Source organism: Rhipicephalus microplus, chromosome 6 (genome assembly GCF_043290135.1).
Source record: "Rhipicephalus microplus isolate Deutch F79 chromosome 6, USDA_Rmic, whole genome shotgun sequence".
NCBI lineage: Eukaryota > Metazoa > Arthropoda > Arachnida > Ixodida > Ixodidae > Rhipicephalus > Rhipicephalus microplus.
Genome location: NC_134705.1, coordinates 143,476,209 through 143,493,953, shown reverse-complemented (window position 1 = coordinate 143,493,953; position 17,745 = coordinate 143,476,209). Strand labels below are relative to the sequence as shown.

The window sequence follows — 17,745 nt, the reverse complement described above, 5'->3', positions numbered from 1 at the left end:
CCTTGTATTTCAAATTAAGACGAAATGGGTCAATCTATAACCATGTAAAAACAATATAAATATTTTGTTTGTCCAAGGCTAGTGTCCTTGCTCTCTCAGTGAGCATGCAGTTTTCAACAGTAAGCTAGTATGTATTTGCAATTCACACAAAAAAAAGTGCTTGCTGAAGTAGTTGAAGTGAAATTCGGTGGACTAAACCAGCCCCGAATCTAAAACCAAGTTGTGCGTGACGCATTTTGTGATGTCACTTCCATGCGGCGCAGGTGCATTCCTGCATGGAGTCTTCTCAAGCCCCGCATGGTGCAGCAGTTTCTGCTTCACAGATAGCGCGTTGAATAGTAAATACAAAGGCTACACACAAATCTGGCAACAGAATGGTAGAAGAATGATGGAAGACAAATTCAGAAATGCTTCTCTCACTTTTTACAAGAGTGGGAATGGAGAAAGACAACACTCTGTCTGGGAAAGCTGTATATGCTCAAGAACAGAGAATCTTAGGACAGCCATGTGTTACTCTTCTTGTAGCGGCAGGGCGAAGGGGAGGATTGGTCTCCATTCAGGAGTCCAGCGGACTAATCAATAAAGATGGCGGGTACTGAGTGCTATGAAACCCACAGTGCCCATTAGCTGACTTACAGACACATAAAATGAACTTTCTTTTAGGTACGTTTATTGTCGAATGAGACAACAAAACAATATTGTAAAACAAAATATGACAACACGACTTAAAATTCACACTTCATGCAGGCACAATATGAATAGGAAGGGTACAGAAAGATGTATTGTAAAGACTTTTGATGGGTGGATGGCACATGATTTTACCCGATGGTGTTGTCCCCATTTAACTTGCATGCAAATGTCATGCAGAGCAACCAACCAATATCCTAAAAGCTTGGTAATAGTGCAACCGTCACAGGTGAGGAAAATGTAGTCTTTGAACATAGAATTAGTATAAGGTCACATGTAGTATGAATAGGCAAATTTGCTTAAACTGTATTGATATGAATATGAATGAAAGATGTGAATACTGTTACAGGGAAGGCCAACGCCAAAATTACCCATACTTTGGCACTTGGCTTACATTAATAAACAAAAAAGTTAGAATCAGCTGTGGCATTTTTCACATTACCTTCAATAAGGCCAGAGTTAGTTCGAAAACAATTTAAGGCTAGCAGAGCAAACGTAAGTACATCAAAGTACCACAAACAGCGACTTTGAGAACAAACTACTAAAATTCAGGCCAAGACAATGCACCGTGAAACAAATGTCAATGAAAACACTCATATTCTAGAGCGAATCGCACATATTTAATAATGGGTGCAACACAAGATGTACATAAATGCAAAAAGACAAACCCTACATGGTATTGTGATAACGAGTGTCTCTTTTATCTTGCAACCATATGTGCAGTACGATTTTTCAGCTAAATGTATGAGGCAAGTCAGGCACCAGCATCCTTAAAACAGGAGCAAATTTATTTTTAAATCATGTATACATTGTACCCATGAAATTCAGGTACACTGAAGGCTGAACAAAAGTGCAACCCTTATGCAAAATACGCAGTAATTGAACTCGTGCAATTGACACAAAGTGAACACTGAGGAAACTCGTAAATGCACCAGAGCATGCAAATTACATGCAACGTCAAATGTTAAAACAATAAAAACAATTCGTGGTAAAGCCATCTTGCTCTTCTTCGTAAGGACAAAAACAAACAGCCGAGCTCCAGCAAAGATGCCATTAAATCATGCTGCATACATGCTACGCCAGAGCTTGTCATAGAAAAGAGGAAAAAGGCAGTAAATAACACAGTAGCACACATTTTTTTTCACATTTTGTTCACATGTGATCATTTGACAATACTTTCACACGACATCCAAAATGCAGGAAGGCTTTGTGAAGGCGTACAAACAGTCCACTCTCGTAGTGTGGGTATTTGTCAAACTTGGAGGGGCAGAAGCAAGACGAGTCATGTCTCTATTTGCCGTCAACGCTTGAAGAAGGACGTTATTTGCTGCTGTGTGCTGAGTAGCGCCCTCTTTGCCTTGCTCTTTCTCTGCACACAAAACGGAGATTGTGAGCACTTACCTTTATCCATAAAAAATTTGCACATTCACACAATTCACTTGACAATATGAACAAAGGGATAATTGAGAGCCAGATACGGCCACCGATTGCGGACTTCATAGAATCCTGCAAAAACTCAATTCAGCATAGTTTACGATGTAACAAACTACCACGTTTTCTTGCACATAATCCACACCAAAAGGCAGAAAAATCTGCTTATAAAGTGGGGATGCACGATATATGTGGTGGCAATGTGCATTTTTTTTCTTCGTACAGTTAAAGTTAAGAGCACAGGTTCTATGCAGCGATAGGTTATATGCAACAAAATATGATATTTTCATTTCCCAGCTGTAGTTCCACTGAAAACCATTGATTGATTGATTGAAACTTTATTTTTGTCCTGAGAAGACGCAGGGGAGACCCCGCGCCACCCGGCTAATCCCACGTTGGGACCGGCAAGCCGAGCTTGGTGGCCCAAAACCATGCCCTTATTTTTTTACATATATGTGATACGAGCCGTGGCGTGCTTTAACGTTACCACAGTATGTGGACGAGGACTGCGCATTTGTCACACTGCGGGCACTTATATAAGTACAGTGGAAATATGCTCGTATAAATACGGTGCATGTAGACACTTCCGCAAATGCACATCTGGTTGGCAGGGCATGCGTGTGACAACTTGCGATAAAATTTGAGTACTCACACCAGGGTAGCTATTTCGTAACAGTTTATCTAATGGACGTGTCCGCTTTGACTTAACATCATCAGAGAGCACATTCAGTTTCTACAAAAAGTATCAAGCCATGACGTAATTGCACAGGTGCATTAAATCGGAGGCCACATTTAACTTACTTCGAGGGCTAATGCAATCACCGAATCAGAGATATCATGTTTGCTCACATAATATGCGCACCTTCGGTTTGGTCTCAAAAAATTTCCACGCATAATAGGCGCAACCCGAACTTCGCCGTGATCAATAGTTCTGCACTGTATTTTCACGGTTGCCGTTCGACGCCCTTTTACGAGGAAAAAGAAAAGAAGAAAGACCACGGCGGCGCTGCGCCTACCCAGCGGGCTCGCCGAGTGAAGAAGGGCCATTGCTTGGGTGTTGGAATAACCTTTGCACCGACATTGGCGTGGCTCCAATTGCTAGGATGGCCATGCGCGCTCTGCGTGGAACGCGCAGTCGAGTCCTCGTCAAGTGCGCATCGAGTTTTTTGCCCAGAAAAGGAAGGTCATTACCGCGTTTGCTACCTTGACCCCAAATTTCAAAACTTTTCGGCTTTGGGACGCAAGCTTTCACCTTTGCTGCCACTACCCAGACTTGCACAAGCTCGACAAACTTTTGCAGTCGTTCATTTCCTGGCCGCGAACCTAAACATTGTATCACCGGCGCTGCTCTTGGATCAGTTGCTTCAGTGCAATCTTTTCAAAGCTCAATCTTCATGTTGTCTTGTACAAACATCTCGCGACGTGCTGAATCATAGGCTAGCTAGGCCTAATCACTGTCGGTGCTTTTTCAGTGGCGGTCGAGGGGGATCAATGTTGCAGTTGTATGGAATCAAACTTTAAGTGGCTTCACTTAAAAGAAAGGGGGCTTGAATGGCGCTTGTAAAACTCGAAAGGTGGTTGGCGATTCGATTGTAACGTCTGAGATATGGGGTGTGAGCCCGTGAAATTGAATTATTGATACTGTTCAGTGGAGGAAATTGCGGTCAAGACAATGTGCAGAATCTAAATGGCCTGAAACGCAATCGGCGAATTTTCGTGATAGCGCTTTCTTTTCGTAGTTTCTTATTTCGTTTTCATTTCCTTGGTAACGCAGATTTTTCTATGTTAATTTCTGGAAATTTGAATGCACACCGTGTTGCATGGCTCGATTCTTGGACACGCGAGGCTGCATAATCAACATCTTTTGCGCTAGTGTAGCCTATGAGAAAAGTTGTTTTGGATGTAGTGGGGATATTTGTGACTTCGATGAGTACGTTATAAACGATATGTGCTGTAGTCTGTGGGGCCTCGATATGGCGAGCGAGCACCACGCCATGTTCTTGGAGTGAACGGACACAGCAGACGCAGTCGGTACAAACCAAACAACATACATACATTCATTTACCTAATTTATAACGACGATATCGTCCGCCGAATCAATACATCAATTTTAATAAACACACTAGGACATCCTTACACAATATCCTTACACACACACACACACACACTCCAAAACAAACCCAATAACACAACCAGGCTAACACACCCAAGGCTGTGTCGCCTACGCTTGACCTACCACGAGGTCCCCCGGCGCGCGCAGAAGACCCTCGATCAACTCTCGCCCACCACCAAGGCTTGCTTTCCGCCAGGGGTCACCACCGGCGCTACCACTGTCACAACCATGATGATGATGACAGTGGTAATCAACGCCACCTACCACCCGATAGTTGTAACCCGAAATGCCGCTTTTTGGTATTACATAACGAGTTATGTATCAATTCGGGGGCCCTCCTGGTAATTCAAGCGTTGGCGACACCGCCTTGGGTGTGTTAGCCTAGTTGTGTTATTGTTTGTTTGTCCGCGTGTCATTGGGTTTGTTTTGGAGTGTAGTGTGTGTAAGAATGTTCTGGTGTGTTGATTACAATTGCTGTATTGATTCAGCAGACAATATCGTCGTTATAAATTAGGTAAATAAATGTATGTATGTTGTTTGGTTTGTACCGACCGCGTCTGCTGTGTCCGTTCACTCCAAGAGCGTGGCGTGGTGCTCGCTCGCCATATCGAGACCCCACAAGTCGGAAATAAAAATTTAGGCAATTTCACCCCGCATTATACGTGCACCTCGAACTTGGAGCCGTGCTTTCTGAAAAAGAAAGTGCGCCTACTGTGCGAGTAAATATGGTAATGCATGGCCTCTGAGATTCGTGTGGCCAAGAGCAGATCTCCAGAGACAACATGCACTACATCTAAGTGCAATCTGTTCCTCTTATTCGGGTGAAGAACTGAGCAGGCTTCATCATCCCAAAATGATGTCACGCAAAAAGAACTGGAAAAAGGAGGCATGCTGCACATCAAGCCATGGCCAATCTTAATAATAATTGTTGGGTTTCAACGTCCTAATACTGCCATTTGATAATGAGAGACACCGTAGTGAAGGGTTCTGGAAATTTCAATCACCTGGCGTTCTTTACCGTGCACTTAAATCAAAGCACATGCGCCCCAAACATTTTTGCCTTCATCAAAAATACACCCACAGCCAAGATTCCATCTCACGACCTGTGGGTCAGCAGCCAAGTGCCTTAGCCACTAGGCTGCCACGGTGGGTAAGCCTTGGCCAATCAAAGACCGCCAGAATGGACAGTTCACTGGTTGGACAGTGCGAATATGACGCTGTCGATTGACCATGAGGAAGAACAATTTCGCACTTACCTTGTCAACGGCAGGGGATGCCTGCCTCTTAAAGAGCCTGGCCATGATCTTGTGCTGCTTCCGACTATGCGATGCACTCGGAGGGGACGGTGTCGCGTCAGGTGCCACGGGCCGTGGTGGCGTTTCTTGCACCTGCAGTGGTATGTTTTCCAGGTCACACGTTGTCACATCTGTGGCACCATCATCTTTTTTGATGTCTTCCAGGGCATTTAGGCGGGGCAGCAGGCGCCGCTGCGGAACGTTTGCAGCATTGTCGGCTTTCTTCCTGGGGGACAGTATGGTGTCGGCGGAAGGTGACGGCGACTGGCCGCCCGATGACATAGCAACACTCTCGGAGCGTGTGCTGTGCTCCTGCAAAAGTCATGTGGATACACCAGTCAATCGAGTATCCTTACACACACGCACACAACACGTGCATTTATTAAATGTTGCTGAGCACACAACAATAGCATTACGTACAGCGACGCATTCTCTAGAAGAAGTATCTTATAAAGTTTTATAATAATGATAATATGTGGGGTTGAACGTCCCGATACCACCATATGATTATGAAAGACCCCGCAGTGGAGGGCTCCACAAATTGCAACCACCTGAGGCTCTTTAACGAGCACCCAAATCAGAGCTCACGGGACTACAGCATTTTCTTCTCCATTGAAAATGCAGCCGCCGCAGCCGGGATTCGCTCCTGCGACCTACGGGTCAGCAGTTGAGTGCTTTATCCACTAGACCACCGTGGCGGAGCCTCAAAGTTGCATAGCCTTGCAGTTAATACACTCGAACCTCATTATAATAAAGTTGCACTTTACCTGAAAAAAAGTTTGTTTTATCCAAAAATTCATTATAGAGGTGCATTCTTCACACTGTCTATAGTAAGACTATTTTTCGTGTACTTTGTTATAACCAATATTTAATTATATCCGGGTTCGCTATATCAAGGTCTGACTGTATTCATGTGCTAAGATTTCGACATGAAGTTTAACAAAACCTTGACCTTGACATCTTTTGGTTTTCCTTAAATTTTTTCGAAGAAGCACTCTTGCTTAAAAAAAACTTTCCAGTGCACTGTAATAGGGTTGTTAAACTCTTTAAATTGCAGGTGAATTCCCGGTGCCAAAATGTGTCAAGCAACCATCCCTCGACTCTCATTGTGAGTACTTACCGAAGATCCGGGCGTGTTGCTGACAGCACTGGTTAGCCTGCGCTTAGTGGGCGGTGTGAACCAGTCGGCCATGGAGGAGCTCGTCCTCGTCGGCGTGCGGGCGCTGCTGGTCGAATGGCGAGGTGGTACAAGCCGGGCTGAACTGGGTGATGCGCCAGTCAGTGTTGCTGTACATTCTACAAAAGACATATTTCAAAACACATAACACTGGCGATGGGTTAACAGTATAGTTGTGGTTCGATGCAAATGGTGATTTAACAATTTCAAATAGAATAGTTTACATAATAGTTCAATTCGCTTATACCCCATATTACAAAGAAAAATGAAGGTTTTTGTCATGACCCAACTTACTTGCAGAAGATTTTGAAGAATTAGAACAAGGCTTGTGCGAATGCCACTGATTTGGCACGAAGCAAAGTGAAAGCACCCTTTTGGGTCGAGTTTGGCTTCCAGTGGCTAGATGTGTGGCTTCCAAGATTCGAAGCACGCACAATCTTTCTGCTTCGAAGGCAGTGTCCAATCTTTCTCGATCAGCAAAACCAGTGATCAAAACTGTCTATGGGACACAACTTTTCTTTTTTCAGTCAGCCTTATTTTCACCATTTATATGCCCTTAGGTTTTCTTTTTTCCCGTGCTTTTGTTCTTATGGCTATCGTTGCGCAAGTGGTCATGTTGGTGGTGTGCACCTTCCTTCGTGGTGGCGTGTCAAGTGTGTTTGAGATGTACACGTCATACGCCTTCTGCTGCTCGCGATTGACAGTAGCACATCGTTGTTGTGAAGCTCGGCTACTGAACTGAAACACGCGGATTTGATTGCGACCGTGGTGGTAGTGTTTTGATGGCAGCGAAATGCTGGAGGATCGCGTACTGTGCGGAGTCGGTAAAAGAACCCCAGACAATGTCGTAAAATCTCGTCAAACAGGTGAGACGTTTCATGCGCCTTTTCGAGACCGGCATCAAGTTTTTGTTTGCTTGGTGCCATGGAGCAATTAACTGTGCCGCTCTCATCGGTTTGCGGCAGCGACTGCCAATGCGCTTGCCAAAAATGTTACCGTCGCCCAAATAAAACCAAATTGCTAAGCATTGCAAGAATCATGGCATAAACTCTGTTTTCACGTGTTGACTATTTTCTCACACCGTACAATATTTTGGAATATTTTCTGGTCCTTGTCAGGTCTGGAAAACCAGTCTGTGACTGTAATACTTGGCTTGCGTGTTCTCAGCAGCGTCTACTTCTGACTGGCAGCATGTTTTGACCGTGCTCAAAAAGTGTTGCAGGGCCCTGTTTAATGGCAAGAGTATCGCTTTTGGAATTGTGAAAAGGTAGTTTAATGAGATATAAAAATATTTTTATGTTTCATGACACTGAAAGTGTATTAGTGTAATTTCATCTCACATCAAACCGAGGCAAACGGTAGCTTAAAATACTGAACATCGACGCCAAATGATATGCTCTCCAGGGAGTGGAGCCACTATTCCAACCAGCTTGCGATACAGTAAAAGAAGACAGAATTGTACGAACATTTTAAGCGTGTAAAAAGTGTGAACAAGGCTTTCAAGCACCTTCTAAAAGGCAGCAGTGCAGGTTCGGAAAGCCTAATTCTAGGCTTGTGCGAATATTCAAACAAACAATGCAGCATTCTAATTCATTTCAAATCAAATTTGGATTATCAATAATTCCAAATAATTCCAGATGAACGGATGGATGCATATAAATCCGCATGTACACCCTCTAAAGGTGGTTTCAATGCAGTGGAGGGGTGCAAAGCCCGTGAAAACGCCTATTTAGGTGTATACTAATTCGAATATAACTTCCTGTAAAAGTGGTTTCACTGCCATGAAGTGACGATGAGCCGTGAAAACTCGTATCCACAAGAAATCTCACTTCAAGGTTAAGTGAAGATATTACCCTCACAGATTAATTTTTCCAGTTTAAAAACCCATTATACTAACTTGTATGCTATAAGTATAGCAAATTTTAAAACATAACTTACTTCACAGGCTATCACTAGCATTCTAGCGGAAGCCAAATTCGGCTACTATTCAAAGTTGCTTCCATTTCTTTCGATGTTAAAAAAATCATACAGTCAAATCTCGATAATTCGAACTCGAAGGGGACCCAAAATTTGTTCGAATTAAAAGAAGTTTGAAATAATGAACGCTAAATAAACGGAGGGCTCTCCGTGCAGTGGCGCATGTGCATTGAGCTAACACACGAGGGGGAAGTTTCACAAGACTTACATTTATTCACAAATCACAGGACATCCATTATTCATTGAAGTAATCGGCGATGCGCGTCCGCACGCGTTTGCCTTGCAGCGAGTTTGCAAAACATTTCTGCTTCGGCTTCAGCATTCTCCTGGCAAGAGAAGTTGCACACCGAAATGTCCAGCGCCGACACTATCCAAAGACTACAAGAACGACTGCGTAGCGCAGCGGAGCCTCTCCGCTAAACAGCCGCAGCATGACTAGCACGTGACCAGAAAGGAGGAGCATCTCCACGGGGAGAAAAGCAGATCAGTATTTGAGAAAAAACCAACACTCCATGGAAGCTTCTTTATTTTTTTTTTTGCTCTCTTCTCGCGCGTCGTTGAAAGGAAAGGGTTACGTGGCAGGGACAGGAAAGAAGGGGGAAGCATGCCCGAGACCCCCCCCCTCAAGGCGCAGTGCCATGCTCCTGCAAGGGCTACAGAAAATAGTGTTTTTTTCCTTTCCTTCAACCACATATTCATTCAGCCCAGCGACAGCTTTCTTTTTTTCCTCTCTCTTTTCGCACGCGGCGTTGGAAGAAGGGTCTTTACGTGGCAGGGACGGAAAAGGGAGAAGCGTGACACGGGCGTGTCGCAGATCGGCATTTGAGATAGAGCAAACATTCCACCATTCCAGCATTTTCAGAGCACGGTGTGTTCGAATTAACCATCGAAAGTGCTTGCGCGTTCGAATTACTGGGCATTTTCACCCATTGAAATACACATAGCTTTAACAGGACCTCATCGTGAGTTCGAATTAACCGGAAGTTCGAATTAAGCGTGTTCAAATTAATGAGATTCGACTGTACTTGCACATGCCTTGCAACAACTTAAAAAAAAAAAGAATATTGCGCAGGTTAGTATGGTCATGGCAAATTAAATATGCACTTTTTTCCCTATGTCCCCATGTACATACTATTCGATTTGAAATTATTTGGCAGAAATCGTTATTCGCCTAGAACCCCAAATTCCCTATTCGCATTCGCACAAGCCTACCTAATACTACGACTGGCCCAGGCCCACCCTCTTAAAGCATGCTGGTGCATTCGCCATCAGCAGCTGAAGAAATATCTGATGTCGGGAGTATACGGCACGAGTGGTCTGATAACACTGCCCTCCTTTACCTTCTGCCTCGCCCGATGAAAAGTTCTACCTGCAAAACCGACGTCACTAGACTTTTAACCGCTGTGGATGACTCCCTGATGTGAATGGATATTTTTCCTTAGCAGCAGGACATCCTGATGCCCAGCTTTAGTCGTAGGTGCACTATCTGTCAGCAGTGATTGCCACTTAAGAGACACCGCAGCACATCCTGTGGATTAGAGTTTTTTCAGCTTTTCAATACGCCATGAAATTCCGAGCAAGCATCCCCCTTCCTTTTTTTTTTAAAAGAATTGAAATATGTGCCAATGTTATGAAGCGTGGAAACTTGGGCAGGTTGGTAGGACATAACTGAATGCAGGAACAGTGCCACCTAGAAGTAGTTACTTCGTAACTACGGAAGCGAAAAAAAAAAACAAGGACAGAAAAGAGCGCTGACTTTTAACAAAGATTTAATATCGGAGTGGTGTACATATATAGGCGAAAAATGAAAAAATTGGGCATGCGTAGAAGGGTGCAGGAACAACCACTGCGATACAATGTCAGCAAAACTATTGGCAGTGGTTGTTCCTGCACCCTTCTACGCATGCCCAATTTTCTCATTTTTCGCCTATATATGTGCACCACTCCAATATTAAATCTTTGTTGAAAGTCAGCGCTCTTTTCTGTTTTTGTTTTTTTCCCTTCCGTAGTTACAAAGTAACTACTTCTAGGTTGCGCTGTTGCTGCATTCTGTTATGTGCCAATGACCACACAAACATGCCCCTTCTCTCACCCCTCGCTCCTTCAATTTTCACAGTTTGAATTACTGTTTCAAGATCAAATACATAGCAACAGTGATTCCATGTGTATTCAATGAAGCATTTTATCAGAAGCACGAATATGGTCTGCCTTGCTAGCCGCACCTTTACTGCCATCTTGAATTTTGGTTTGTAACAGAGACCCCCCCCCCCCCCCACCTGAATCTTTTGCCATGCGAAAAGACAGAAAGACATGGAGGGGGGAGGCACATAGGCACATGCTTGGAATTTTACGAGAGTTCAAAAGTTCATTAAGATTACACTGCAACGATGTATCACTGCGGATGCAGAGGACAGCACCAGAAGTTTAATCCAAGTTTCGAAATTTATGTTGTACCGTATATACTCGTGTAAGGGCCGCCCTCGTGTAAGGGCCGCACCCCAACTTTGAAAGCGGATATTTCGAAAAAAAAAAACAAAAGTTCAAAATGTCCCGCCAGAAAAGTGTAGTTAGTTCATTTACAGCCAGATGGCGCTGCACGCTTTTCCGCTTTTATTCTACTTCCGCCGACGCGCCGACCACGCTGTTGACAGCGCGCCGCCATATTTGCCTTGTGCGGCCTCTTTGTTGGCATCGTTCCTAGCATCGTGTCGATACGTTGGCAGCGCGACTTCAGATCGGTGTCGTCGGTGTCACTTTGTTGGTTGTAGTGAACCCTGCAGAAGCCAGCGCACGTGACGGACGATGGGCCGGCATCTGAGATCATTCACTGCAGCATTTAAGCTGCAAGTGATTGACTATGCCGAGGAGCACGGGAAGCGGGAAGCTGGACGAAAGTACGACGTCGATGAGAAGCGCGTGCGTTACTGGATGAATCAGAAAGATGCCCTCGCCGCTACTAACAGGAGCCGAAAGGCGTTTCGCGGGAAAAAGTGCAAGTACCCGCAACTCGAAAGCGAGCTCGTCAACTACGTCGTCGACACACGAAGGGACGGCTACGCCGTATCGACTGACATGATACGCGTCAAAGCCCTCAGCATCGCTCGCCACATGGAAATACCCCCGGCACAATTCAAGGCAAGTCGGGGCTGGGCTACGCGGTTTATGAACCGTAACCAGCTTTCTATTCGGCGCCGAACGACGATTTGCCAAAAACTGCCGCGCGAGTACGAAGACCACGTCATTAAGTTTCATCGCTTCGTGAATGCTCTCAGGAGGGAGCATGAATACGACCTGTCCCAAATTGGGAATGCGGACCAGACACCTGTGTGGTTCGATGCACCGGAAAGCACCACAGTGGATTTAAAAGGTGCGAAAAGTGTGTCTGTGCGCACGACTGGTGCAGAACGCCAAAGGTGCACTGTGATGTTGTGCATCACGGCAGACGGCAGGAGGCTTCCGCCGTACGTCGTATTTAAAAGGAAGACTCTCCCAAAAGAGAAGTTCCCTCAGGGAATCGTCGTACGTGCGCAAGAGAAGGGCTGGATGTCCGAGGAACTGGTCGTTGACTGGATTAAGACCGTCTGGGCAAACAGACCTGGAGGGCTGTTACAACGGAAAGCCCTCCTTGTTTTGGACAGCTTTAGGGGCCACTTGACCGACCGCGTCAAGAACCGAGTTGCCGCAACTCGTACGGACTTGGCCGTCATTCCCGGTGGCCTGACGAGTGTGCTGCAGCCGCTCGACGTATGCGTCAACAGACCATTCAAAGTGGAATTTCGCCGATGTTACTCTGAATGGATGGCTGGAGGCGTCCACGAGAAGACCCCTACAGGACGGCTGAAGCGGGCGTCGCTCCAACAGGTGTGTGAATGGATTTTGAATGCGTGGCGTGCCATGTCAGTAGAAGTAGTTGCTAAAAGCTTCAAGGTAACGGGAATTTCGAACTCCATGAACGGCACCGAAGATGACCGTCTCTGGGAATACGCGGACGCCGAGGCGAGCTCCTCCGAGAACGAGGACAGCGAAATGGAATCCGAATAAAAACATTTCTGGCATGTCATTTGTGACTCTTGCACTCTGCTACTGTTGCATAAACAGTACAGACCTTTGGCCTGTACTGCCTGTACTAAATCGGCCTGATTCGTGTAAGGGCCGCACCTAGCAAAATTTTCGAAAAAAAAGTGCGGCCCTTACACGAGTATATACGGTAAGTAACCAGCTAAGCTACACAGGCAAGGTAGGGGTGCGCAAATTTACACCAGTCTAGAAGATTAAACATTGTAATGGTTACCATGTCAGAGACGAGACTCTCAATCTATGTTTGGCCCAATAATATGTAGCAGATTCAAGGCTCATTCACACCAAAGGAGGAGCGACCAAAGTGGGAAGGTGTGCTGGAAACTAGGCAACGAATTGCTCGGGTGACCTATTTTTGGCCACCGGCTAATGTTCTCCACTTTGCTGTAGCCAATCAGAACGACACGGGGCGGTGGCGCTGGTGCGCCTCTAGGAGAAGCAGTGGCACAAGATAGCAACCCGTGTGCAACAACGCAGGATGCCCCTCCTCCTCCACTAAAGGAGGCGGTGCAATCCGGAAAGGTGCAGGCACTTGCCGCCTTGCCCCTTCTAAATGTCCGCTAACCCCTTTGCCACTCCACCTTCGGTTGGAACGAGCCTTTAGTGCTGCTCTACAAGGTACTACCGCAGTGAAGTGTAACGCACAAGGCAAGCATGCAAATGCCCAGCTGGAGATAAGCTGCCTGCACAATGATGCGTACCTACTTGGCGTCTTACGCAGAGAAGATAAGGCGTGAAAGAGTGCACCACTGGGCGCTGCGGTGCAATCGTGCAGTAAAATTAGAGCAGAAGCTGACGTCGGCAACGAGCATGTTGGGAGCGTGCAGGGGCATTCAAGCACTGCGGTGGTCAAGCTTCAAAGGTCGTCCAGACAAGTGATAGCAAGCCAGCCGCGAGTAATCAGGCACTGATAGAAAAGCGGCATGCACCCGCCACCACCGGATGAAATTACAAAGTTCCGGGTTGCCAGTGCAGAAGCCAGACTTGGATGCAGACGACGAAGGGATCAGGAAGTCAAACTGCGCAGAAAATAAATTAGAGAAAGCAGCAACGAGAAAACTGATTTCGTATACGCGAATCCAAGACAGCTCGCCCCAGAAGCCGGGAAGGCCCGATAGTCGGCTACAAGAAACTCGCACACAACGCACTTTTAGATGTGATCAAGGGCAGTTTCTACCTCGATGAACTGACGTTTGGAGAAGAAATTCTCACAGCCAACAAAACTGATAGAAAAGTTTATTTAATAGATTTGAAGTACTCATTGCTAGCGTTGACATTAGACCCATATCGAATTGAATACAGTCAAATCTCGGTAGAACGAACCTCACATTAACAAACTTTTCAAATTGACGAACTTTTAAAAAATCCCTCGCCAACTGCTAATAGTTTCAATGTAAAATTATTTCATTACTACGCACTTCAGAATACCGAACGTTTCAGAATAACGAGTGCTAATTGAGTGCCGCGTTATACCAACAACGTCTCAGTGCTACAAAGTCGTGTTCTTAAATCTGTTGCGACCACTGGAGCGGTACGCAAGCAGACGACACAGTGAACGATAACCTTGCTTCTCAAGACGCGCGACGGTGCGGAGAGAAAAAAAAAATTAAAGAATGACTTTCATTTATCTCTTTTCGTATAAATGCCGACGCTACAAGTTTACAAGCACAGAGGGGAGGGCAACACGGGAGGGCAAGGTCAGCGAGGCAGAGTGGGAGTTGCGGAGCAGGAAGCATGGGCGTGAAAAACACGAGACTGTGAGGGAGCACAAAACGCAACGCGAGGAATTTGCTTTTTTAGTTTTCTTCATAAGAGGCGATGACAGTCACGACACTTTGGGTTTTTCTTGTCTTTGTCACTTCTACATGTACTCTAGGAGGCCTTGTCAGTCGTGTTCATCTCTTTTCGGTGGTTACTTATTGGGTCCGCAAAGCATGTCAGTGTTTGCGCTGCTGTACTACTACGATGAGTTAATCTCTGCCTGCGACGAAGAAGCGGAAGCAGTTCTTGCTAAGCGAGAAAGTGGATAATCTTCGGCAAATGATGGCAAAAAAGCAGGCTGTTGTGGCCAATAAACTTGAAGTGCACGTGTCAAACAAAAACCACAGACTTCTTTAAGCAAACGTGCATTTTTTGGTGTTCACTTGTACATTTGTTTTTTTCTCGTGAAAAACAAGTTGAAGGACCCACCGTTGTAAAAGTAAGGCGTTTTGGTGAATGGAAAATAAGTATTCATGGTGACTTTTAGGGCTATCAATATAATGACCTTTTAAAATAACGAACAAATTGATGCAGTCCCCTGAAGTTCATTACATCAAGATTTTACTTTACACACTAGGTAGCATGGGAAATTACTGCATTTTAAACGGTTTTAGAGTGCCCATGACTGCAATAATTAAGTTTATATAACCAAACTAAATAATAATGTGATGCATATTTTACTAGCGTGAGACGGTTTATCCGATGTGTATATATGTGTATAACTGTGGCAGGATTGAAATACAAATAGCTTCTGATTATGTTCAAGTACCATGATTGTTGATTCCTATAATTTATCATGTCACGGCATTGTTACCAATTCACCATTCCGTTTCACGTGCTGCTGAGAAATCACATTACCAACAGAGACCTCACTGCCCTCAACCGCGCGTATTACAGTCGCAAACCGATTTTCTGGACCTGGTGGGGACCACGAAATACGTGTATCCAAAAAAACGAAGATACGAAAAGGAAGCTTACTTTGATTAAAGCAACCTCAAAAATTCCCAGTAATGCCCCACTTCATGCTGTGTTTGGGGACGAGCAAGATTCGGTTGTATCTGGGCTACGGGAATATCGTCAGGGTGTTGGCAATAGCTGCTGCAAAATGTTGCGGGCGACACAGTTGGTGGCGCCTTGGCACCAAGGAAAAAAACTTGATGCCGGTTGCAAAAACATGCATGCATTGTCTTGTCTGTTTGGTGGGACTTCAACAACGCCGTCGGGGGTTCCTGTGCACTGAAATTGCACAGTACGCCAGCCTCTAACGTTTCAACTCCACTATCGCCATGGCCACGATTGAATCTGTATGTCAGTAGCGAGGCAGCATAAATATCGTTGTGTCCACAATGTGCTACTGAACAACCGCAACAGCACGGAACATGTGACGCGCACGACTGCTAAAACATACCTGACACAGCGAACCCGATCGCATGCCGAATGACAACACAAACAAAAAATCAATAAATAATAAAAAGTCTACCAGTGTATTATGATGATAAGACTGCCTGAAAAAGAAGTTTCATCCCCTAGACAGTTTTGTCAGCTAAGAAAGATCGGATACTGGGATTGTGAGTGCTTCGAATCTTGGAGACAACACAACTAGCCACTGAAAGCCAAGCTCAACCGGACAAGCCAAAGGAAAATCCAACATGGCAGCCTTCAAAATCTCAAGCTCAACCGACCAAGCCGACAGAAAATCCAACATAGCGTCCTTCAAAATAGAGCGGCATGGCACAAAACGAGCGATTCAGACGAAAAAATCAGTCACCAGAATGTGTTAATCCTATGGGAACATTGACGGTGCACTTATGAAGTCTCAAATACCCAACCAATCTGAATTTTCGGAGTTCAAAAACATCTGTCGGCGACAGTGAGAACAGTCACATAGAGTCAGGTTTGACAAAAAAAATCAATTTTTGCTCAGTGCACCTACTGGCACCAACATCAGCGTAATGTCCGGCTACAATATCAGTTTTGGCGACTTCATTCTGTACGTTGCAGTACCTGGTGTTATCACGACTAATTATACTAGTGTATGGTTAGTCGTGATATCACCAGTGCATCGCCAACAAAGCCGCAGAGCGATGCGGCCGTGGAAACGTCACAACATCTTGTGCAAGCATGTGACAAGAAGCTCGTACCTTGTTATGTACACATGGGAACCAAACTAGCAACAGGACAGTTTTGAAAAAGTGCGGCAGCAGCAAACGCTCACCGTGCATGCTCACTGTACAACGTCTGCAGTTAAACCTGCCTATTATAAACCTCAATATAATCAATTCCTTGATAATACGTATTCCTTGCTGCTACTCTGTAAAAGCGTATGTATTTACGACCTCTATGTAGCAAAGTAACAGCGGGAGACATCGTTGATATAACGAATTTTCACCACAGAGCCTCAGATTTGGTCATTTGGCCAAGAGCATGCATCCTCCACGGTTGCTTCGGCGGCAGCATGCATGGTGCATTTGTGGCCTTCGAGCCGGCGTTGCCGCAACGGGCACATGCGTGGATGCGCCTTTATCCTCTCTCCAAGTTAAAAACGAAAACAAACAAAAAGAAAGCAACTTTTACGTGGGCAGTGCCACTCTTCCATTGCTGAAAAAGTATCTGAAGTGCACATTAAGTGACACAGGTGATGCCACTTTGTGTTTTGCTTTTCGTTAGCGTTACATGTGGGGCCGTGCTGCATGTGGAAAGCGCTTTACCAAAAGCGCTTGATGTCGCTGTGCGCGCATCCATGGTTCTACTGCGAGCGCGTGGAGTCATCGCCGACAATGTTCAGCTTTCTTCCTTTTATTTCTAGCCGTGTCGTCAGCACCAAGGAGATGTCGGATTAGGATCGGATGAAAATCCTCCAAGGCCACGGTGACAACAACAGATCTCTGAAGGTCAACTCAACGCATGCTGTGCCGTCTTGCGCCGCGCTGCGAGTTTGCAAGACCATAGCCTTCGCGATTAGCCAATGAGCTCTGGCAACACGACGGTATGTTAAATGCAATGAATACGATCGCAACAAAATGTAATGTTATACGAAGTAAGTGGGCAGCCCAATACTTCGGAACTCTAGCAAAGCGCTGGTGTAAGAAAATACGGCCACTCCAAAGACAAGTGCTCTTCTCACACTTTCTCTTCGCACTGAAAGCGGGCTGACAGGATAGCATGTGCGTCAGCAATCGCAACCACGCCCTTAAAATGAAAGCTCACTGTTGCTACCCGAGCGACGC

At 45.4% G+C, this 17,745-nt stretch overlaps 1 protein-coding gene across 1 annotated transcript in view; it reads right to left on the bottom strand.

Moving 5' to 3' along the window:
- Positions 1-648: 648 nt before the first annotated feature.
- Positions 649-17,745, bottom strand: part of l(2)dtl (WD40 domain-containing protein denticleless) — a 44,345-nt gene continuing 27,248 nt past the window's right edge. Inside the window, exons 14-16 of the mRNA XM_037418740.2 lie at positions 6,647-6,822; positions 5,488-5,838; positions 649-2,056 (exon numbers count right to left, since the gene is read on the bottom strand). Coding sequence (XP_037274637.2) covers positions 1,988-2,056; positions 5,488-5,838; positions 6,647-6,822 — 596 coding nt within the window. The 3' untranslated portion in view covers positions 649-1,987. The remainder of the gene's footprint in view (positions 2,057-5,487; positions 5,839-6,646; positions 6,823-17,745) is intronic.